Here is a 24,688-nt window from a genome sequence, read left to right as displayed (position 1 = left end):
ATGGGTGTAGAAAGATATTATCAACTGGCGAAAAATCCAACCACAATTGGCTGCCGGAAATTGGAAAATGGATTACTGAAGGGTGGAGAAGAACATCAAAAATATAGTGGAGGGCGGTTGTGGTCTTCGACGACACCAAGAGAATGCGTCGCCAGAGAAGCTAATAAAATCTCATCAAACCCTAATTTATCTCGTTCATTAACTCCATGGCCAAGGTTGAAGGATCCAAGGATTGTGCGTGCGTCTCGAGCTTTTGGAGGAAAGGACAGGCATAGCAAGGTTTGCACCATAAGAGGGCTTCAAGATCGGCAGGTGAGGCTATCGGTACCCACTGCAATCCAATTGTATGATCTTCAAGAAAGGCTTGGTCTTAACCAGCCTAGCAAGGTTGTCAATTGGTTGCTTGATGACGACCATAATCAAGTCTGGTTGTTGCAGGGTAGGTGGTTGGGTGGGTTTATGTGTTTGTGTATTTTTTTCAAGTTTGTAAATTTGTATTTGAGGGTAAAATGGTAAGTTTGTGGGATAAAATTTCTAAGTTGGATGTGGAAAGAGGATTAATGAGTTTAAATAAAATTTCTCTTTTCTTTATAACAAATTTACGATCGGCCCTACGTTACCGGAGATGACCTTATTGTCTTCCCAAATCGTCCAATTGTCACATTAGGAAATTTTCCATACATTTGAACTGGCAGAAAGAATCATGAACATCTGTCTTTTTTCTGTTTTCAATTATTCAAATTTTCAGAAAGGTCAGAGGCATTGCCTGCATCTACAGTATCTGTACAACTGAACCAAACTTGTGTATACAGTTATATATGTATTCTTGTACCGACGAACGAAGGTCAACTTCGATCGAGCTCACTACTTTAATGCATGTGTTTTCTAGTTCTCTACTCTTTCACTGTCGATTACTATTCTTTGCTATCAAATCAAAGCATGTTTTTTGTTCATTGCTAATTTAAACTTAGCTAGGTTAATCATGGTTAACAATGAGTCTTAAAGACTTTATTTTTTATCAACTTTTTGTCACTTCATAATTTAACGTTTATTTCATGTCAGTATAATAAAATATTGTACTAAAATCATGAGCTATTAGAAAGTTCATAAAAAGTCTCATTTTTTAGAAATTCTCTCTCTATGCCATTTCTCTATTACGTAATTTGGTTGAATGAATGGTGATGATGAACATTATGAGTCTTTTGCAACAGTTGAAAATTAGAGTACGTCACGTTAAGCAGACTTTCTCAAAGTAAGATTCTTTATAAACTCTCTGTTACCTGACAATTTAACATCAATTTTTCGAACGCACATTATAAAAGATTGTATCAAAAACACGATGTAACATATACTCTATAGAGAGTTCCATTTTTAAAAGAGTCTCCTTAACATTTCTCTAAATCAAATAAACTACACATTGCTAGACTTTACCACCTCATGTTTGTGGTCGATTTCAATTCCTTACAACATCTTTAAAACATTTCACTTTCATACCTCAAGTACTGTTTTATTTCAATATAATACATCCGTTACATTTTTCATCCATTGATATGTTAAGTGCTGACATGACAACCACATTTCTACCACGTGGCTGCCAAATTGGTGTCAGGTGGCAAAAAATAATTTTTTTATTCATTTAAAATATTATAATAATTTACCCTTAAAAAAAACAAAAAAAAAAACTGAAACCCACATTCCTGCAGCCCCCACCCCCGCAAACAAACCCAGAAACCTTCCCCTCCCCTCACCCCACCCCACCCCCGACCCACCTCCCTGTCCTCCACTCTCTTCATCTCCCCTCCCATCAAAAACCCACCCCATCCCACCCTACCCCCACCTTCCCCACTTCCATTACAATCCAAAAATACAATCCCAAATCAAATGTCAAAAAACCCTAATTCAAAATTTCCAGGCAAAATCCAATGTCTGCAACCCAGTTCACGGAACCCTCGAAAGAACAAATTTAACAACCAGAACCCCAAAATTTGAGCACAAATCAGATAAAAAAAACCCACATCTGCAAGCTTCAAGCTTTAAAACCCATCAACCAGAGGATCATGATTTCAGGCGGAGGTCAAGGAGGGTGATGCGGCCTTGGCATTCGCCGACAAGGAGGAGAAGATGGGAGCTGGAGGGATCGGTGGATAGGATATCGTGGCAGAGAATGACCCATTGCCACTACCACTGCTGCTGATGTGTCTTCTCCGAAGAGGTGGGGTGGGTTTTTGGATGGGAGGGGAGGTGAAGAGAGTCGAAGAGATGGAGGTGGGTCAGGGGGAGGGGGAAAAGGTTTATGGGTTTGTTTGTGGGAAGGTGGGTTTCAGTGTGTGTTTTTTTTTTTAGGGTAAATTATTATAATATTTTAAATAAATTAAAAAAAAATTTGCACACAAATTTGGCAGTCACGTAGTACAAATGTAGCCGCCACGTCAGCACTTAACGAATTAATGGATGAAAAATGTAACAGATGTATTATATTAAAATAAAATAGTACTTGAGGTATGAAAGTGAAATGTTTTAAAGATCTTATAAGGAATTGAAATCAACCCATAATCTAAGATGGTAAAGTGTAATTTAACCTTACTAGTATTATATTTACAAAGAACCAACCTACTTCTATTTGGTGAGGCAACCGAATCTTCATCTTACAGTAAAAACTCTTAAGACATAATTACAATGATACCCATAAACAATATAACAAAATGAAAATGATTTTTTTTCTTGTAACTTCAACGTAAAAAGTGTGAATAGGATAATGTTTTATGTGCACAACATGTTGTAGGCATATTGTGGCAACAAAGAGAGAGAACTTAACTACAACGGAGTATCTAAAAGGTTAGTAAATTATGTATTTAAACTTTTCTAGTAAAACATTCATTAGTGACAAGTTAAGTGGTAAGACAAGTTAATCTGTAATTTTTTTTGCAGGTGATTCAATATCTTAAAGTTAAAGTGTCGGATTTTCATCCATCAATCTTGATTTCGAAACTCCTTCCCTAATCACATTATCTAAAATTGTGTTTCATTTAGGACATGATCAAGATTCAAACCAACCATGTTATGAAAACGTTTTTATTCTATATCCTATAAATTTTTTTTTAAAAATACTCAAAAAATAGTCTTTAAATTGTAGGGCAAACACGGATAACGGAAATTGAGGTGGAGCGTTGGCTTTCATGTGGGTATCGGGTATTGGACCCGAAAAACCCAAAAACCGGTTTTGTTTGGGAATTTTGAAGGTTTCAAGGGGCACATTTGTCAACCCACACCACACTTCCACGAGACCGCCCATTGCCCACCGGCCAAAAGACATCTTGGATCCACTGCACGTACGGATCTAGCCGGGGCCCACCTGAGCAATCCACGTCACCTATTCGTCTTCATCCGGGATATTATTAAAAAATCCGAATTAATTAATGTAAAAAACGTAAAAAAAATAATTGTGGTCACATGTCTGAGGAGGCATACGTCACTGACACGAAAAGTCAGAAGAAAAAGCTTCAGAGACAGCTGCTCACGTGGGTCCCAGGCTTTTTCAACATTTTCTGTAGGATAAAGCAGGGCACGCCGGCACGCGAGGCCTCACGTGCCTTCACGTGACTTATATTCTCGAGGTTCATTTTACATTTCATTTTTTATTTTTTTTGGCCTTTTGTTTTGTAAAAGGTGTTGAGTGTATATGCTCGTACCTCTATTTGATATACGGTCAGTCATTGGAAAATTACCCTCTAATGTCTAATTTATCCTCTTCTTCGTAAAAGAAGGACTTGCATGGAGCATATATAGGCAATCGTAACGTCTTGTGTTGGTAAAGTAATTGCATTGTTACTAACTAGGATGCCGTTATGACAGTTGTTGGGACTATTTGGTCAAGTTGAATTTGGACGTCGGCACTCATCTCTAATCACTTGATTCGATTTCAGCACCAAGTTCTGAAATATTTCAAAATAATTAGCGTGTCTTGTTTCATGAAACATTCCAGATGAATCAATTACTCCAATATAGCAATGATTGAGTAATTACAATAAATTGTAACTTGTCAAAATGAAGGGTGGCATGGAAGTTAGAAGTCCACTAGTTTTGTGTGAAAGAGAGTACGTACTTGCTTGCATGGTTTGGAGGCGGTTATTCTAGGTTTCTAATGCTTTAGTAGTTTTGAAGGGACTAGGGAAACTTATGGGAAAGCTCAGAAGAAGGCAAAGTTGAAAGCTCAAGAACTGGAGTTTCCAGAACTTAGAGGTAGCTTGCTCTGCTTGATGCGTTCGTGCCCTAGTTCATTCTCCTTGTTTTTTTCCCTCTTCTTTCTATGGTTATATAGTTATAGGCTCATTTTTTGGTATAACGTTGCAGAGGTTGATGGACTCGTGAAGCCTAAGTTGAACACGTTGTCCATGTCTCAAAGTATAAATTTGTTATTCGTTACTATGACTGTAAAACATGCATATTAACTAAAATCCTATCTAGCAACGTCATACAAACTCTCATTTATTTGTTACTCGTTACATTTTTTTTACATTCGACATACTCTCATTACTTTTCAACCATATAATTGAGCAAATAAAAATAAATATATGTCACAATTAATAAGATGCATAAAAAAAATTTGTGCTAAAATCATTTTTTAAAAGTGATTATTTCTCTTCTACTATTATTCAGTAAAAAACTCATTGAATCACGCAATAACAAAATGGTTAAATTGTTATTGAACACAGTTTCATCTCTCTTTGTAATCTCTCCTCACTATTTAAATTTAAAATTGATACGATAAATCATAGTTTTAATTGCACCTTGCTTTGAATAATCTCCAAACTAACAACCACCGTTGAAGAAAAGTAGTTTAATTTGAGGCAAAGAAATGACAAAAGGAAAACTAGTTCTATATGTTTGATTTTTCCAGGACCGACGACAGATCTCATCATCAAAGCGGGACCACATGTTTTTTTTTTTTTTTTAATGTTTGGTGATTTTGTCATATAGACTAGTATGCTCTCATTCTATAATTATTTTTTTTAAGGTTAATTGGAAAATTAATTGGCAATTGAGGGAATGGCGAAACTCTTTGTTTCCTTGTAAAGTTTCTTAGTTTTCTGAAATGAAACTATTTTTCATATTATTAGAACTGTATTACGCAAAATCTCAAATAATAATATTAGGGTACCTCATACTTTGTACCTTAATGGTTTGGCATCTGCAATTTGGTTTAGAGATGTGATATCCACACACCCCTTTTTACTTCTTTCACACCTTTTCAATTTTCGGCCGTCAGATCAGATGAATTAAAGAAGATCAAATGACAGAAATTAACAAGGGGTGTGTGGATAGCACACCCCTTTGGTCTATTTCTAGTAAGAATTGAGCACTCTCTTTGATTGAGCAAAAAGAATCTATAAGCTACAAAGTATGATTTTTGTCTAAGAAATTGAACGCTCTTTTTTTTCGAAAAGTAACATTCGTTAAATAGAAAAATGTTACAGGCTAATCCACAAGAAAGCAAAATAACCGAAAACATATTGGGGGAATTCAAATACATAAAAGCCTTGCCCAATAAGGACACAAACAAAAAATAAAGCCCTAATCCCAACATTCTAAACACAAGGATAGTCAACCCAAGGGCCCAGCTAGTTCGAATTCAAACAGATATAGTCAACCAAGGGTTTTGGACCAAACAAGTTGGGCTTTACATGTAGCCCAGTGGACAATCGGGTTAAGCTATGAGCTTTTCCAGTTGGCTACTTTCTCAAGTGCACATTAAAAGTGTATATTTATGTTACACATCTGAACAAGAGTTATTAGATCATTTAACCTAGATATATCTAACGGCTTTTGTTCATATTTGTAACATAAATGTGTACTAGAAAAAATTCAAGTTGGATGGCTGGAAAGATTGGATAAGTCTTGATTTAGATAGAGATAACTTAACATAGGTCCTAAAACCCAACATATGTTGGGCTATGTAAGTGTGAAAGGTTGAGACAATATCGGTGTGATCAGTACTTAGCAGTGAATCATAGGCCCTTTGAAATCTTGATATGGTATTAGAGTGGATTGTCTCAGACCATTTCCCATTATGAGTAAGACCCACTTGTACTCAAATTTGGGTTTGGTCTAGTACTTTTGCTTGCTGGTTCAAAGTCCATTGACTGGTATAAATCATCTTATTTCAAATACCTATGTTGCCCTTGAAGCAAATAACGGAAACAAAAAAAACCAATAATTATCATTTCTTATCTCTTAGTTATGATTGCAATCAAGATATATAGGCTTATAACTCATTATCCTCGATGACACAACTAATTCTCTCGTCAAACCCTTAATATTTGATCCATTATATAAACTCGTCATGGTATATGACCGTCATATATTGAACAATAATTTCTTTCACATCACCAAGAATAACGTAAGTGTATAGATAGCTGATAAGGATTTTACTACACATGTGAACGAGCTAAAAACTCCTATTATACTTGCAAGAATCACAAGGTTGTTGTAGTATAAACGGATCTCACAAGGTCGTTCTCCACATGGATTATTAAATAATTCGAAACAAACCAAATTCCAATTAATTATTATAAAGTAGAAATTGAGATGATTGATTTTATAACCTACTTAAATTAAAACGAATTTAATTAATAAAAATAAGACAATCTGCAATATTAAAAACTAGAAGGAAAAGAAAACAGGTTTGGGAGAAATCAAATTAAGAAAGCACTAGGGTTCCACCATCACCTAGCAATCCTATGAACTTTTACCAATTACTTATGATCTACACATGCCAAGTTTGAAGGTTATATTTTTCTAATTCATATTCTACTTGGAACCTCCAACATAGAACGTATATCTAACATGCAACCCGTCTGGACGTTCGGATCAAATCTGAACATGAAAGACTCGTTATGCTTTATGAAAACCCTTTGAAAAACCATGCAATCCTTAAGACGTGGTGTTCATCCTAAGTGAAATTACAATTATTAATCACAAGAAGCCAGTGTCAATTTCAGGGAACATTCTGACCAAAATTGCATCAAATTACTTTTCTAAAAATCCTAATGGTGATCAGGCATTAAGATAATTAGATAGTTTTTATCCCGGTGATTAACAATTCAAAGTATGCATGCAATCAATCATAAGCAATTAATTAAAAATCACATATTCATGCTAAGGCTCAAGGCTTCGCCCTAGCAAAAGGAATTAGTTACGCATATTCATAATTAAAATCATAGAAAATATTATTAAGAAAATGATTGAAAGCACCTTCAAGTAGAAAATCTCCAAAAACCCTAGCAATTCTCTCTGTCTCCAAAGTTGCATAAAAATAAAGCGTAGAGAAAAATTGTAGACGGCCAAGCAATATATTTGCTAAGCCCCCACACAAACCCTAAAAACAGGTCCTTTATTCCTACTAGGAAACTAAAAATAATAATAAAATAAAATAGGAAACATAATCTTAAATTAAATAGTAAAATTCGCCTAAAACCTGAACAGCCACGTTTTGGACCCATAAGCTACTCCAAAACTGGCCCAATATAGCTGGATTTAATGTTTGGAATACTCTGCGCTTCTTCAGAAGGCCACGAACCCATCCGAGGTCATCTTGGGCTCCAAAAACGTAATTTAAGCCCAGAAATGTCATTTTCCAGCATCGCGCATCGCTCCTTTATTTTATCGCCATAAAATAACCGCTTGGTGGACAAATCCCAAATTTTGATTCGATCAAGCTAAGTGACTCAAGAACTTCCTCCAACTAGAATTAATCCAAAATTCGTCCATTTGGTCCTGTTTTGCTCCAAAGGAAGTCGAAAGTCTTACATTGAAAATACAATTCAAAGTATCAAAATTCTTCCAAAATATTAACCAAAATATACTAAGATTAGGGTAAAATATATAATATAAAATCTACTCATCAATAGCAATTATATAATTGATGCAATTCATAGTTTTTGTTATGTACCTGTGGGAGCCAAAAGTTACTCCTCAACTGGAGAATTAGAAGGAAGGTGGAACTTGGAGCCCAATAATTGGAAGCCTATAAAAGGCCAACAATCCCACCAGCATGTGGGGGGAGAAAAAGAGAGGTATAAGATCATTCTATATTTTATGAGCATTCCTAAATAAATATTGACTTGAGTGTCAGAGTGTTTTCTTGCAGGTCCCCCGCTCTCATTCTTGACAAGCGAAGATTGTGTCTAGAACTTCTCAACATGTTTAAGATTACTTGTTGGTGGAGAATTCGAGTACCATAAATTTTGCGCTCCAACAGTACCCATAGCCACAATCCAGTGTATTTGCTGGTTAAGCTAGCAGAGCATTCTGCAGCACATGCAATCATCGAATGCTTCAGTTCCTATATTTGGGGTTACAAAACCTGTTCTGTTTCTCTATCGCTATTTTTTCAGGTGTATGTTGGTGTTGGTTTGTTTATTTCTTGGCATCTTACTTACGTAATCTGCTTTGAAATCCATGTACTTAGGATTCAACTTACAAGTACTTAGAGGTAATCTGGGCTGATGTTGCTCATAAAGCCATCCGAAATGACTCAAGCATCAACTGAAAATGAATATCACTAAACCGTAGTATTAAATGATTAGGATTTCACATTTATATCAACTGGCAAGATCATATCAGAACCAATCCATATATGATTGTGCCCTAGTAGGCTGAAGGTTACGGAATACAATAATCCTCAAATGATTAGAAACTGACAGAGTCCAGAAATATATTACGTGATTGCGATTGTAACAAAAAAAACATTAGGGTTCGTACAAATTGGTTAGGATATTTTTAGCGAAGATATTTATAATATTAATGTAATGTATATATTTGATAATGATGGAATATATTAATATATAGATTCAGCAAAGATAAGGCCAAGTAGGAAGTCCAAATCTTTGTCCCCACAACTCTATCAATCAAAATCTTACGGCGTAATATACTCATCGTTTTTTTGTTTGTTTGTTGATAAATGATAAAATATTATAGTAAATTCATCATAAGGATAGAGATTTAAATTTAGGTGCATAGATTAAAGCACATGTCCGCATCATTGTCCGTTTTATGGCTTAAATATGGCGATGCCTACATTTTTCTTTTTCAGACATATGATATGATATTTTACACTTCGGGAGAGGAGATTGGAATTCAGTTCCAGAAAAATGAGCATATTGTTCTAGCCAACTTTATTAAGTTTAGATCTGCTATGACGAATCGTACATGATTTGTACAAATTTCTATAAACTTTTTAAGCTACAATAATTTGCTTCATGTGGCATATATAATTGAAAAATAGTGTAGGCGTTTGATATATGGCAGAATAGATTAATATACATTATAATAGTAATTAATATTAAGAAAGATTAAGACAATCAACAAATTAATAAGATTCTTATAGGACACAAGTAGTTGGAAGAAGACACAGGAATCGTTTGTCATTGTCGTGATATGAGCAATGTCTACATTCATCTTCATATGAGTTGCGGTCCTTCCACTCCAACCACATATATAATTACAAGAGGGCTTTTCATGTTACCTACATCCATTTGGCATGTATATAACTAACGTATTAATTTGGAGAATGTTTACGATTTTTTTTAAATTTTTATCATAAGTGCTTTTATTCGAAGTATTATCGTCACAAACAACAAAATTCTATTAAAAGAAATTCAAGTGCTTCATGAAGAAACATCTTGAAGAAACGCTTCTATAACTTATAAACAATTTTTTTGGAAATTATCTGTGAACCGTAGTAAAAAATGCTTAGAAAGCCGTTTTTACCAGTTCATGGTTAATCTCAAGCATAGCCTTAGCTTTTCCTATATATGGTTCATTTAATCTAAAGATAATATGCATGACTCAGCTATTCACCATTAAGTGAAGGGGAAAGCCGAGGGGACGGGGAAAGCTACAGGCCGAAAACCTTCAACCCTTCTTTGGGGGTGCTGCGTAGATGGGGAGGAACTTTAATCACATGTCGATGCTCTCATCACATGTCGATGCTTGGCATTAGCCTTCGAAGCTGTTGATGAACTAGGAAGATAACGACATGCTCACTAAGAGCTCGACTAAATCTCCAATGAAAAAACTGAAATTTTTTGGGCATGTTGCATACACTTGAATCTTTTACACCATGATCCCACAAAGTTAAATTCCTAAATCAGCCACCAGTGGTATCTAATTGCAGAAAAAGAATAATGAACATTGAAATATGTTTTATTATTTGGGTGGAAACTAGTACCGTTATCATTTAAAGTTCGCCCAAGGTACGAGGGAGGTGAGTTAATGTATTAGGATTATGGGTTTGATCCCTCTAATGAGCAACCAAAAATATTGTTTAGGGCTTTTGTTTGGGTTATAGGATTTGGTTTCCAAAACTTTGATTCGAGGTCTAGAGGTCGATAATGGAATCCGACTATAGGACTCGATATTCTTGGACACACATCATAGTTGGTGTCCAAGTATTAAAATCCTAGGATATATAGGCTTATAACTTATTATCCTCGATGACACAACTAATTCTCTCGTCAAACCCTTAATATTTGATCCATTATATAAACTCGTCATATATTGAACAATAATTTCTTTCACATCACCAAAAATAACGTAAATGTATAGATAGCAATTGTATAATTGATGCAATTCATAGTTTTTGTTTCGTATGGGAGCCAAAAGTTATTTCTCAACTAAACAAGCCACTAGCATGCTGAAAATAAAGAGTGGGGCTAAAATAAAGGAGCATGATCATATACTTCCATGGAATGTGGAATGTGGAATGTGGAACGTGGAGAAATAGAAGGAAGGTGGGACTTGGAGCCCAAGACTTGGAAGCCTATAAAATGCCAACAATCCCACCAGCATGGTGGGGGAGAAAATGAGAGGTATATAAGATCATTCTATATTTTATAAGCATTCTGAACAAATACTAACTTGAGTGATAGGATTTTTACTACTCATGTGAAGGCGATAAAAACCTCCTATTTTACTTGCAAGAATCACAAGGTTATTGTAGTATAAACGGATCTCGCAAGGTCATTCTCCACAGGGATTATTAAATAATTCGAAACAAATCAGATTCCAATTAATGATTGTAAAGTAGAAATTTAGATGATTGATTTTATAGCCTACTTAAATTAAAAACGAATTTAACTATTAATGATAAGACAATCTGCAATATTAAAACTAGAGAGAAAAGAAAACAGTTTTGAGTGAAATCAAATTAAGAAAGCACTAGGGTTCCACCATCACCTAGCAATCCTATGAATTTTTACCCATTACTTATGATCTATACATGCTACTTTGAAGGTTAGATTTTCCTAATTCATATTCTACTTGGAACCTCCAACATAGAACATATATCTAACATGCAACCCGTCCGGACGTTCGGATCAAATCTAAACATGAAAGACTCATTATGCTTTATGAAAATCTTTTGAAAAACCATGCAATCCTTAAGACGTGATATTCATCCTAAGAGAAATTACAATTATTAATCACAAGAAGCCAACATCAATTTCAGGGAACATTCCGACCAAAATTGCATCAAATTACTTTTCTAAAAATCCTAATGGTGATCAGACATTAAAACAATTAGATAGTTTTTATCTCGGTGATTAACAATTCAAAGTACGCATGCAATCAATCATAAGAAATTAAATAAAAATCACATAATCATGCTAAGGCTCAAGGTTTCGCATACTCATAATTGAAATCATAGAAAATATATTCAAGAAAAGGATTGAAAGCACCTTCAAGTAAAAATCTTCAAAACCCTAACAATTCTCTCTGTCTCCAAAATTGCATAAAAGAAAGCGTTCCCCAAAACTGTAGACGGCTAAAACAATATATTTGCCAAGCCACCATCCAAACCCTAGGAAACATAACCCTAAATTAAATAATAAAATTCGTTTAAAATCTGAACAGACACGTTTTGGCCCATAAGCTACTCCAAAACTGGCCCAATATAGCTGGATTTAATATTTGGAATATTCTGAACACTTTTCCAGAAGGCCACGAACCCATCCGAGGTCATCTTGGGCTCCAAAAACGCAATTTAAGTCCAAAAACGTCACTTTCCAGCATTGCGCACTGCTTCTTTATTTCATCGCCAGAAAGTAACCTCTTGGTGGAAAAATCCCAAATTTTAATACAATCAAGCTAAGTGACTCACGAACGTCCTCCAACTGGAATTACTCCAAAATTCGTCCATTTGGTCCTGTTTTGCTCCAGAGGAAATCGAAAGTCCTATATTGAAAATACAATTCAAAGTATCAAAATTCTTCCAATATATTAATCAAAATATACTAAGATTAGGGTAAAATATATAATATAAAATCTACTCATCATTGAGCATCAGAGTGTTTGCAGGTCCTCCGCTCTAATTGTTGACAAGCGAAGATTGTGTGTAAGGTTTCTCAACGTGTTTAAGATTACTTGTTGGTGGAGAATTCGAGTACCCGAAATTTTGCGCTCGAACAGTACCCATAGCTACAATCCAGTGTATTTGCTGGTTATGCTAGCAGAGCATTCTGCAGCACATGCAATCATCGAATGCTTCAGTTCCTATACTTGGGGTTACAAAACCTGTTTTGTTTCTCTATCGCTATTTTTTCAGGTTTATGTTGGTGTTGGTTTGTTTATTTCTTGGCATCTTACGTAATCTGCTTTGATATCTATGTAATTAGGATTCAATTTACAAGTACTAACGCCATTCGAAATGACTCAAGTGTCAACTAGAAATGAATATTATTAAACTGTAGTACTAAATAGCTAGGATTTCACATTTATATCAACCGGCAAGATCATATCAGAACCAATCCATATATGATTGTGCCCTAGTAGGCTGAAGGTTTCAGATTACAATAAGCCTCAAATGATTAGAAACTGACAGGCTCCAGAAATATATTACATGATTGCGATTGTAACAATAAAACATTAGGGTTTGTACAAATTGCTTGGGATATTTTTTGCGAATATTGTTGGAATCCCCAATTGTCCCACATTGGCTAGAGGGAAATAGACAAAGCACTTTAAATAGAATTACCTCACTCTAACTAATACCGAGGTTTTTTGTGATAAAACCCCACACTTGATGGATTAGGCAAGTGGTAAAGTGAGTACAGTATCGATATTGTTAGGGTGAGCCATCGGTCCGTCGACCTGAAAAATTCTACAAAAATATTTATAATATTAATGTATATATATTTGATAATGATGGAATAGACTCATCGTTTAAATCTTACGTCGTAATATACTCATCGTTTTTTGTTTGTTTGTTTGTTTGTTGTTGACAAATGATAAAATATTGTCATAAATTCATCTAAAATACAAGGATAGATATTTAAATTTGGGTGCAGAGGTTAAGGCATGTGTCTGCATCATTGTCCGTTTTATGGCTTAAATATGGCGATGTCTGCATTTTTCTTTTTCAGACAAAATTCATCTAAAATACAAGGATAGAGATTTAAATTTGGGTGCAGAGGTTAATGCACATGTCTGCATCATTGTTCGTTTTATGGCTTAAATATGACGATGCCTACATTTTTCTTTTTCAAACATATGAAAGGATATTTTACACTTCGGGAGAGGAGATTGGAATTCAGTTGCAGAAAAATGAGCACATTACTCTAGCCAACTTTATTAAGTTCAGGTCTGCTGTGGCGAAACGTATATGATTTGTACAAATTTCTATAAACTTTTTAAGCTACAATAATTTGCTTCATATGGCATATGTAATTGAAAAATAGTGTAGGCGCTTGATATATGACGGCGTAGATAAGTACACATTATAATGGTAATTAAAATTAAGATTAAGACATTCAACAAATTAATAAGATTCTTATAGGACACAAGTGGTTGGAAGAAGACACAGGAATCTTTTGTCATTGTCGTGATATGAGCAATGTCTACATTCATCTTCATGTGAGTTGCGGTCCTCCCACTCCAACCACATATATAATTACAAGAGGGCTTTTCATGCTACCAACATCCATTTGGCATGTATATAACTAACCTATTAATTTGGAGAATGTTTACGATTTTTTTTCAGATTTTTATCATAAGTACTTTTATTCGAAGTGTTATCGTCACAAACAACAAAATTCTATTAAAAGAAATTCAAGTGCTTCATGAACAAACATCTTTAAGATCTATAACTTATAAACATTTTTCTTGGAAATTATATGTGAACCGTAGTAAAAAATCCTTAGAAAGCGACCTTTACCAGTTCATGGTTAATCTCAAGCATAGTCTTAGCTTTTCCTCTATATGGTTCATTTAATCTAAAGATAATATGCATGACTCAGCTATTTACCATTAAGTGAAAGGGAAAGCCGAGGGGACGGGGAAAGCTACAGGCCGAAAACCTTCAACCCTTCTTTGGGGGTGCTGCATAGTTGGGGAAGAACTTCAGTCACATGTCGATGTTTGGCATTTGCCTTCGAAGCTGTTGATCGAACTAGGAAGATAACGACATGCTCACTAAAAGCTCGACTAAATGCCTCAATAAAAAAAACTGAAATTTTTTGGTCGTGTTGCGTACACTTGAATCTTTTACACCATGACCCCACAAAGTTAAATCCCTAAATCAGCCACTAGTGTTATCTAAATTCTAATTGCAGAAAAAGAATGAGAATGAACATTGAAATATGTTTTATTATTGGGAACTTTTACGAAAAACTTCTGGTACTGTTTATTTTAACGAAAAACCACATTTTTACACTAAAAAGTCAATTTTGGTATTATTCACTTTACCCTTTATTTTGTCTTTTTTGTTAAAACTCAAAGTTTTCAAGTCATTTTCATTTGTTTTCCTTTTATTATTTGGGTGGAAACTAGTACCGTTATCATTTAAAGTTAGGCCAAGGTATGATGGAGGGTGAGTTAATGTATGAGGATTATGGTAGTTTAGGGGTTTGATCCCTCTAATGAGCAACCAAAATATTTTTTAGGGCTTTTGTTTGGGTTCTAGGATTTGGTTTCTGAAACTTTGATTCGAGGTCTGGAGGTCAATAATGGAACCCGATTATAGAACTCATATTCTTGGACACACATCATTGTTGGTGCCCAAGTATTAAAGTCCTAGGATATGTTAGCAAGATTAGAATAAGAATCCTCAATAATCAAACTAGTCATAATAAGATGAATGCTTCTTCTGTGTTAATTAACATCATTCCACTTCACCAAATGTCACTTGAGAGACAAACGGAGTACGGTATGTACTTTGTCTTCTTCTTGGTGGAAGAATTCTCAATATTCCCACGCCAAAAATAGCAAAATACCCATAAATACTTGATTTGTGATGCTTTGGGTCACCTAGTTAGATTAAGAAAGCATTATTTGTGGATCCACGAGTCTGTCAGATGTTTGGTCATCGTAGACAAGTCGACCCAACCATCCACCTCATCTTAGGCCATCTCTCTTTACGATAAATAATTTTTGATAAATGTGTCACGTAATTAGATTTATTATGTTTATTCTGTTGAAGAAGATCGAGCTTAGAATAGGAATGTTGACTTTGTTTATATTGTAAATAATTCCTTTCCTTATTTATGAATGTTTTAGCTTGATTGTAGGAATCATATTAGGTATTATTGTGACTACAAATAGGCTGTTCTGCCTCTTGAATCAATATCAAATCAATTATACATCATTCTTTTACATGGTATCAGAGCATTGATTTGGGCAATAAAACAAACACAACAAAACCCTAGCCGACCTTCATGGCAGACGATAAACCATCAGGCACGGCTTCAGGAACTCAGTGGGATAATCCCACTCATCAACTATACCTTCATCATTCAGACCAACCCGGCGCTATTCTTGTGCCGCAGCCCTTGGTCGAAGACAATTACAGCACATGGAAACAATCCATGACTATGGCCTTAACGGTCAAGAACAAAATCGGACTCGTAGACGGTTCGATCGAAGAACCAAGTGGAAAGAATCTCCATGAATGGCAGCAGTGGAATCGCTGCAATAATCTGGTCCAGACTTGGCTGCTAGGGTCGATGTCGAAAGACATCGCTAGCAGCGTTATCAATTGTAAGAACGCCAGGCAGATGTGGCTGGAACTGCAGGAGCGATTCTCGCATGTGAACGTGGTTCAACTGTTCAATATCGAGAACGAGATTCATGATTGTGTGCAAGGAGGTATGTCTGTGGGATCTTACTTCACGAAGTTAAAGGGACTCTGGGATGCCCGTGACGCTCTCTGCACTTTTCCGATCTGCACCTGTGGCTCAGTCAAGGAACTGGCTGCATATTTGGACACACAGAAAACTATGAAGTTCCTCATGGGCCTCAATGACTCATATGCAAGTGTTCGCAGCAACACCTTGCTGCAAGATCCATTACCCACAGTAAACAAAGCGTACTCCCTTGTTCTGAGGCATGAGAAGCAATCGGAAGTAACAGCAGGAAAAGCTTCAACACAACCGGATGCGGCTGTGTTTGCCGTGAAGAATGCCGTGAAGAATGCCAACCGTGAATCCGAAGGAGAAAAAGATGAGTTGAAGTGCACCAAGTGCAACAAGACAAACCACACTGCCAAGACTTGTCGGGCACATCTCAAATGTGCATTTTGTGGCTGGAAGGGTCACACGGCAGAATACTGCCGCAAGAAGAAGGCAGCGGCTGAGGCTAATTTTGGGGCAGTGCTTTCCAAAGGGAATCAAGCAGCAACGTGTTCGACAGACAGAAAGGAGATGAAATTCCCGTTTACTGCTGAAGAATGCAAACAAATCTTGAGTATGCTACACAATAAATCCTCATCTGCCAATCATGTTAGTAATCCTGCAATCCATGAAGAATTCTCAGGTAAAGCTTTTTCACTCAACTCTCATGGAAAACAAAGCACTTGGATTTTAGACAGTGGCTGCACAGATCATATGATTTATGATCCCGACATGTTCTCCACCTCGAGGCCTGTCACTAATCACACAGTGGAATTGCCGAATGGATCCGTAGCACAAGTGACTCACATTGGCAAAGTTGTCTTGACCCCCAATTTGATCCTTGAGAACGTTTTATGTGTCCCGTACTTTAAGTTGAATTTGGTTTCAATTAGCAAGTTAGCCAATTCATCTTGTATTACAATTTTTCTGAACCAATTTTGTATCATACATGACCTACGTTCGGGGATGATGATTGGGACGGGAATTGAACGGGAGGGCCTCTACTATCTCGACCATACCAAGAAAGGAACATGCAATCAGGCCCACAAGGCCCATCCCATCCTTTGGCACCAACGCCTTGGCCACCCATCTACCAGGATTCTTCCATTATTTCCTATTACTACTTTTACACGTGCATCTTGTGATACCGACAAGTGCACAATTTGCCCCTTGGCTAAACAAACCAAGCTTCCCTTCTCTTCCAGTTTAATTACTACTCATTCTAGTTTTGATTTAATTCATATAGACATATGGGGTGGTTATAAAATTGCTTCCACTTCGGGTGCAAAATATTTCCTTACTATTGTTGATGATTATACTAGATGCACATGGATTTATCTTATGAAACACAAGTCTGATGCTCGGCCTCTTCTAGTTAATTTCATCAATATGGTTTCCACTCAATTTGATTCCAAAATTAAAATCATTCGTAGTGATAATGGCCCTGAATTCAAAATTGACAGTTTCTATGCAGAAAAAGGTATTATGCATCAAACTAGTTGTATCAACACACCACAACAAAATGGGGTTGCTGAAAGAAAACATAGACACTTGTTAAATATGGCACGTGCCTTGCTTATTCAGGCCGGGCTTCCAACTCATTTTTGGGGGGATGCCATTCTCACATCAGCTTATCTCATCAATCGTACCCCTACTCCTCTTCTCGATGGCAAAACCCCGTATGAAAAATTGTTTAACAAAACTCCCAGTTATTCCCATTTGCGTGTTTTTGGTTGTTTATGCTTTACTTCTACCCATGCCCAAACTCGTTCCAAATTTGATCCACGAGCCTCTCGGTGTATTTTTTTGGGCTATCCTTATGGTAAAAAAGGCTATCGGGTTTTTGATCTTAGTCAACAAAAGGTCGTTGTGTCTCGTGATGTGAGTTTTTTTGAGGATGTGTTTCCTTTTCTTCTTCCTCACCATTCCGCTGCGTCACCACATTCCCATATTACCCACATTCCCAACATTTCTTCATCGCACCCTGACCCGTTTTTACCATCTGATTTGGACTCCCTTTCCGCAGCCCACCTGTCTACACCTCCCGTTGGGCCTCCACCCACACCCGGCCCACCTGACCCCACCTCTCTTAACCCCCTTCCTGCAGAATCCACACCCGCCGAATTCACACCTCTGCTTTCTCCTTCTCCGCTCCCCGATCACTCTCCACCGACACCTCTCATTTCCCCACCACCGTCACCCCCGCCTACCAGCCTCGCTCCGCGCCGCAGCGGTCGCTCCACCCGACCGCCCGTCTATTTGCAGGACTTTCATATCGAGACTAGCCTCCCTTCCCGGACCGCCTCATCATCGTCTTCGAACATGGTCACCCGTTCAGGTACGGCTCACCCGATCTCTCAATTTTTGTCTTATGCTCACCTTTCTCACCCTCACAAAACCTATCTTGCTCAACTTACTCTCCTTAAAGAACCCACAAGTTTCTCTCAGGCAGTCCAAATCCCCCACTGGCGTGATGCCATGAAAACTGAGATTGCTGCCTTACAAGCTAATGGGACTTGGAGCTTGGTGCCGTTGCCTCCTCATAAGCGGCCGATCGGTTGTAAGTGGGTGTATAAGGTGAAATTGAAGGCTGATGGCACAGTTGAACGCTACAAAGCCCGCTTAGTGGCCAAGGGCTACAGTCAGGTTGAAGGCGTTGATTACCGGGAAACCTTTGCCCCCGTTGCAAAAATGGTGACAGTTCGTGTTCTTCTTAGTGTGGCCTCTCTGCGTGGCTGGCATCTCCATCAGTTGGATGTGAACAATGCGTTTCTGAATGGTGACCTTGATGAAGAGGTCTTTATGTCCTTGCCTCCCGGTTTCGGACGAAAGGGGGAGCATCGGGTCTGCCAATTGCACAAGTCGTTGTACGGGTTAAAACAGGCATCTAGGCAGTGGTTTATCAAGCTTTCCACTGCCCTCAAGGCCGCGGGATTCCAACAGTCACGATCTGACTATTCTCTCTTCGTCCGACGTCGTCAAGACAACTTCCTAGCGTTGCTTGTATATGTTGATGATGTTATACTGGCAGGGAACAATTTGGAAGATATAGAAAACACAAAGTTGTTCTTGGCTAACCGATTCAAACTCAAGGATTTGGGGCAGTTGAAATATTTCCTTGGCATTGAAGTTGCCAGGTCACGACATGGAATTAGTTTGTCACAACGAAAGTATGCTTTGGAAATCTTGGATGATGCAGGCTTTTTGGGTGTCAAACCTTCTCGATTCCCTGTGGAACCGAATTTATCACTTACACAGCTCGATGGAAAGCTGTTAGAAGATGCTTCGGTATACAGAAGAATGGTTGGGAGATTAATATATTTGACCATAACTAGGCCAGACTTGACTTATGTTGTACATGTACTAAGCCAGTTCATGGACAAACCACGACAACCGCATCTGGAGGCAGCCCACAAAGTGCTTAAGTATATTAAGCGAACACCGGGCCAAGGCATCCTACTGCCATCTACAGGGTCACTACAATTGCGGGCATTCTGTGATGCCGATTGGGCACGTTGTAAGGATACAAGAAGATCGATCACGGGATACTGCATCTTACTTGGGCAAGCACCGGTTTCTTGGAAGACTAAGAAACAGACAACAGTATCACGTTCAAGTGCGGAAGCCGAGTATCGTTCCATGGCTACCACTTGCTGCGAAGTTACATGGTTGAAGAACATTTTGAAGGATTTGGGAGTTGATCACACGCAGCCAGTAGCCTTGTTTTGTGACAATCAGGCGGCTATACACATAGCATCGAATCCGGTGTTTCATGAGAGAACCAAACACATAGAGATAGATTGCCATCTGGTTCGAGAAAAGGTACAAGAAGGGACGATCCGGACAGCTCACATTCGAACCACAAATCAGCCAGCAGATTTGTTCACTAAACCATTAAGCTCGACACAATTTGAGGTGCTACTTAGCAAGTTGGGTGTCATAAACATACACTCCAACTTGAGGGGGAGTGTTGAAGAAGATCGAGCTTAGAATAGGAATGTTGACTTTGTTTATATTGTAAATAATTCCTTTCCTTATTTATGAATGTTTTAGCTTGATTGTAGGAATCATATTAGGTATTATTGTGACTACAAATAGGCTGTTCTGCCTCTTGAATCAATATCAAATCAATTATACATCATTCTTTTACATATTCAATAATAAGAAGTCATATTAATACAAACGAAACTGAATTAATCTAATTGCATAAGAAGGAATGGAGCCGAAAAAGAGCCCTACTGAAGTTTCCTGCTACGTGCCTTCTTAATCTTTGAAAAACAAAAAAGAAGAAAAGAAACTCCATGGCCTCCTAACATTTTTAAGTCAAGGATTCCAAACCGAAACGCCAAGCAACAGATCAAAAGCTAAAAGATGCCAAAAACCAAACAAAATAGGAAGAAAATTAACAAATACTTAAAACCAGTTTGCCATTTAGTGATACAGTGTATTGTTATTCCTCTTTATTTGTAAGTAAGAAGTTTTAGGTTCGATTCTCGCCAAAGACTAATTTAAACCACATTATTGTTAGTCCATTGTAAACCTTAGCCTACCTCTTCTCCGTTAATGTAGATAATATCGTTTGTTAAAATAAAAAACAGTTTGTCTAATTATTGAGTACCAATTTAATTGACAGTGTCAATTGTCACAGCCTGAGAAAAAAAAAAGAGTGATAATCTCTCTCAAAAAACAGTTGGCAGTTGGCACAAAACCACCACCCGGACACAAGATTCTCATATTCGTGACAGAAACAAGACAGACAACTAAATGTTGTAAAATATTGCAACATTTTATAGTTTGAGAAAATCAACAAAATATAACAGCCGCTCTGCAAAAATCTGAAAAATTCAGACACCCAAATCATTGAAAATGCTTAATGCAGCTTGTTTACGCTGTCATTACGTAAAAGTTGCGATGGGATTTGATTAATCAAATAATAATTATGATTAAGAAAGGCATGCTGGCAAGCTAATGGGTACACTGATCATCCACCCATTTGGATTGGGACCCCACAGATGAGATTCCACAGCGCCATCATGGATTCTGTCTAATGATCTCGACCGTTGAACTTAACTATCATATGTTTTGTAGCATAATTAATTTCTAGGGTTTTGAAATTGTCAAATGTTGAATTAGTGAGTTGGTCCCTCCACGAACAGATAAAACGGAAAGCAGAAAATAAAGTAGAAAATCCATTAGCATGAGATTAGGTCATTTAGGAATATTTAAAGTATGCCTTGACTCAATCATACAAAGTAAAATAAGAATTAAAAAACTAAATATGACTAAACATTTTTAAGTGAGATTGATAAAAACTAACATAATTTATCTTAAAAAAATAAAAATATTGCGCAATCAAACCATAAAATAAAATTCCCGATACTAATATGATAATAATCATCAGTACAAATTAGTCGTGAATCAACATAACATGACAAATCTATAAAGAAAACACGCTTAAGAACTCAAGTTTGCCTATAGCGAGAACATTAAACTCTCCAAGTTATAACGAGAATACAAAACTTGTTTAAAGTAAGATTACATAACCCAAAGAAAGAAGATTTATTTGTTTAGTTAAAAGAAAAAGAAAAGGGAAAGGGGGCAGATTCTAGGGTTTGAGGGGACATATCTCACATCGGAAAGGAGGTGAGATTGTCAAAAGGGGGAGGGAAGCTGCCGGCAGTGTGGCTTTGTTCTCCAAACTTTTGCCATGGTTCATAAGCCTCTGTCACCCTCGCTGGTTTTTTTTTATTGGGTGCAGTTAGTGTGTATGTGCGTGTATCTGGCTGTCCTCAAGGGAAAGGGATGAGATTAAATTCCCCATTCACTCCTTTCACCACCTTTGAAATTCTTATATATATGTATCCACTCTTTATTGTTGAGATTTGCTTCTCAGTGTCCGTTGTATAGAATGTTCGCTCTTTTTTCGTAAATTTGATTAGTTTAGCATATAAGGTATTATTGACCAAATTTCTCATGATTATGGCATACATGACCAAGACAGTAGGTGTAACATCCCACATCGTCCATGGGAGTGATCTTTAAATATATATTCCCATCCCTACCTAGCACGAGGCATTTTGGAAGATCACTGGCTTCGGGTTTCATAGGAACTCCGAAGTTAAGCGAGAAGGAGGCCAGAGCACTCCCAGGATGGGTGACCCACTGGGAAGTTGCTCGTGAGTTCCCAAAAACAAAACCGTGAGGGAATGGTAAGCCCAAAGCGGACAATATTGTGCTACGGTGGTGTAGCGGGCCCGAGAAGTGATCCCCCCGGCCGGGATGTGACAATTGGTATCAGAGCCTAACCCTGGCCGTGATGTGCCGACGAGGACGTCGGGCCCCTAAGGGGGGTGGATTGTAACATCCCACATCGCCCAGGGGAGTGATCCTTAAATGTATATTCTCATCCCTACCTAGCATGAGGCCTTTTGGGAGCTCATTGACTTCGGGTTTCGTAGGAACTTCGAAGTTAAGCGAGAAGGAGGCTAGAGCACTCCCAGGATGGGTGACCCATTGGGAAGTTGCTCGTGAGTTCCCAGAAACAAAACCGTGAGGGCGTGGTCGGAGCCTAAAGTGGACAATATCGTGCTACGGTGGTGGAGTGGGCCCGGGAAGTGATCCGCCCCGGGCCGGGATGTGACAATTGGTATCAGAGCCTAACCCTGGCCGTGGTGTGCCGACGAGGATGTCGGGCCCCTAAGGGGGGTGGATTGTAACATCCCACATCGCCCAGGGGAGTGGTCCTTAAATGTATATTCTCATCCCTACCTAGCACGAGACCTTTTGGGAGCTCACTGGCTTCGGATTCCGTAGGAACTCCGAAGTTAAGCGAGAAGGGGGCTAGAGCACTCCCAGAATGGGTGACCCACTGGAAACTAGCCCCCCAGGATGGGTGACCCACTGGGAAGTTGCTCGTGAGTTCCCAAAAACAAAACCGTGAGGGAATGGTAAGCCCAAAGCGGACAATATCGTGCTACGGTGGTGTAGCGGGCCCGGGAAGTGATCCGCCCCGGGCCGGGATGTGACAGTAGGATGAATAAAAATGGTACAACTACGGTCATTCTTTTAAAATTAGCAAATGCTTGAGATATTAAGCTTTATCAATTGACGTTAATATGTGGTATGAAGGTTGGATGGTTAGATTAAAGTTGCCGAATAAAGATGGTCGATAGAATGACCAACCTAAATATATTTTTGACACACACAAAAGCATGCACGTATGATGATGTTCTCTTTTTACCAATGCATTATGTGCTTTGCGTGTAGCCCATGTGAATGAGTTAACCCTAAAAGGTTAAAGTTGTCCGTCCACCAAACATTGCAACATCGATTGGAAAGTAACAACTTTGTCTACCCATGTTCATCACCATCCTTCCAAAATTCTCATCGATACTATATTTTATAAGATAGAAAATGATTTCACACACTGTTTTCTTTTTTATGCACACTTTGATTTATTTCTGATTTTTATGTCGAATAAAACAATGAAGAAGCAATACAAAAAAAAAAAAAGGTTAAGGAGAGAAATGATGTGCATAAATCATTTCCTTATATGAATAAGTATGAGAAAATTGAGAAGTAATAATAGTAACTGCTGAAAGCTTGAATTTCACATCGAGAAATTAAGAAACTTTACAAAACTTTATAAGGAGTTGAGTTGCTACTTCTATTTCCAATTAGTATAAGAGTGGAAGCTCATTCTCTTTTCACATATATACTTTCAAGGGATATCCATCGTGGATTAATTAGTCTTGGTTATACATTGTCTTAAAGATAATCCAATTTGTCAAAATCTCGTGAGGTACAAATATCTACTTTTTTTAAGATAAACTTCCATGCTCTCGTTTCACTTCGACCGAGATTCTCATCAAATTTTATGTGTATGTTTATGTTAAGAAGACTCTACACAACATCGCACTTTCATGTTAAGAGTGTCTATAACGAGGCTACCTTATAAAGCATTTCAACTAATGAAAAATAATATAGGCTGGGGTGGGATCGAAACCCACGGCTTATTTTCTTTTTATTTTTTTTGACCAAAAAAAAAAGAATTGGAACATGATATATTTTACGTCTTCATGTCAAACTCGGAGCACATTATGTTGAATGCAAATAGATGAATGTTTTATTTATGACATTCAAACATTTCTCAAATATACAATTTCTAATTAGTCCAATATATTTCATAAATTGTCTTCTAAAGAGAATCTCCACACCACGTAAATAATATATCCACAACTTGGAATCTTTATTGATGCAGAAAACTACAACATAAGAAAATATCCTACTGTAAAAGACTAGACTACCCATACTATTTTTATACGTGTTTTTACTTTTCACACAGTCTTATTAGTTTTTATCAATAAATCTTCTTTAATTCATTCGATTTGACAATTACAAATTAAAAAAAGTACGTAAAAAGTAAAAATAAGCGTGGATAACACTGCTCTAGACTATTTGTACTTCTTGTAAAATTACAAAAAATTCTGAGCAAGGTAAATATTTCAAATCGGGGTTTCAATAAAAAA

At 37.3% G+C, this 24,688-nt stretch overlaps 1 protein-coding gene across 1 annotated transcript; it reads left to right on the top strand.

Moving 5' to 3' along the window:
- LOC126593594 (transcription factor TCP24-like) lies at nucleotides 1–2,932 on the top strand. The gene is made up of 4 exons (XM_050259697.1): nucleotides 1–439; nucleotides 749–804; nucleotides 2,783–2,835; nucleotides 2,929–2,932. The coding sequence occupies exons 1-4, from the start codon at nucleotides 1–3 to the stop codon at nucleotides 2,930–2,932; spliced, it is 552 nt and encodes a 183-aa protein (XP_050115654.1).
- The last annotated feature ends 21,756 nt before the right edge of the window (nucleotides 2,933–24,688 follow it).

Source organism: Malus sylvestris, chromosome 12 (assembly GCF_916048215.2).
Source record: "Malus sylvestris chromosome 12, drMalSylv7.2, whole genome shotgun sequence".
Classification (NCBI taxonomy): domain Eukaryota; kingdom Viridiplantae; phylum Streptophyta; class Magnoliopsida; order Rosales; family Rosaceae; genus Malus; species Malus sylvestris.
This window is presented reverse-complemented; position numbering and strand designations above follow the sequence as displayed.

Bases quoted from the DNA above. Each gene is read 5' to 3' on its own strand.
- LOC126593594 (XM_050259697.1), top strand. From the start codon at position 1: ATGGGTGTAGAAAGATATTATCAACTGGCGAAAAATCCAACCACAATT. The intron at 440-748 runs GTAGGTGGTTGG...TCAAATTTTCAG, and splicing joins TCAAGTCTGGTTGTTGCAGG to AAAGGTCAGAGGCATTGCCT. The intron at 805-2,782 runs GTATACAGTTAT...AACATGTTGTAG, and splicing joins TACAACTGAACCAAACTTGT to GCATATTGTGGCAACAAAGA.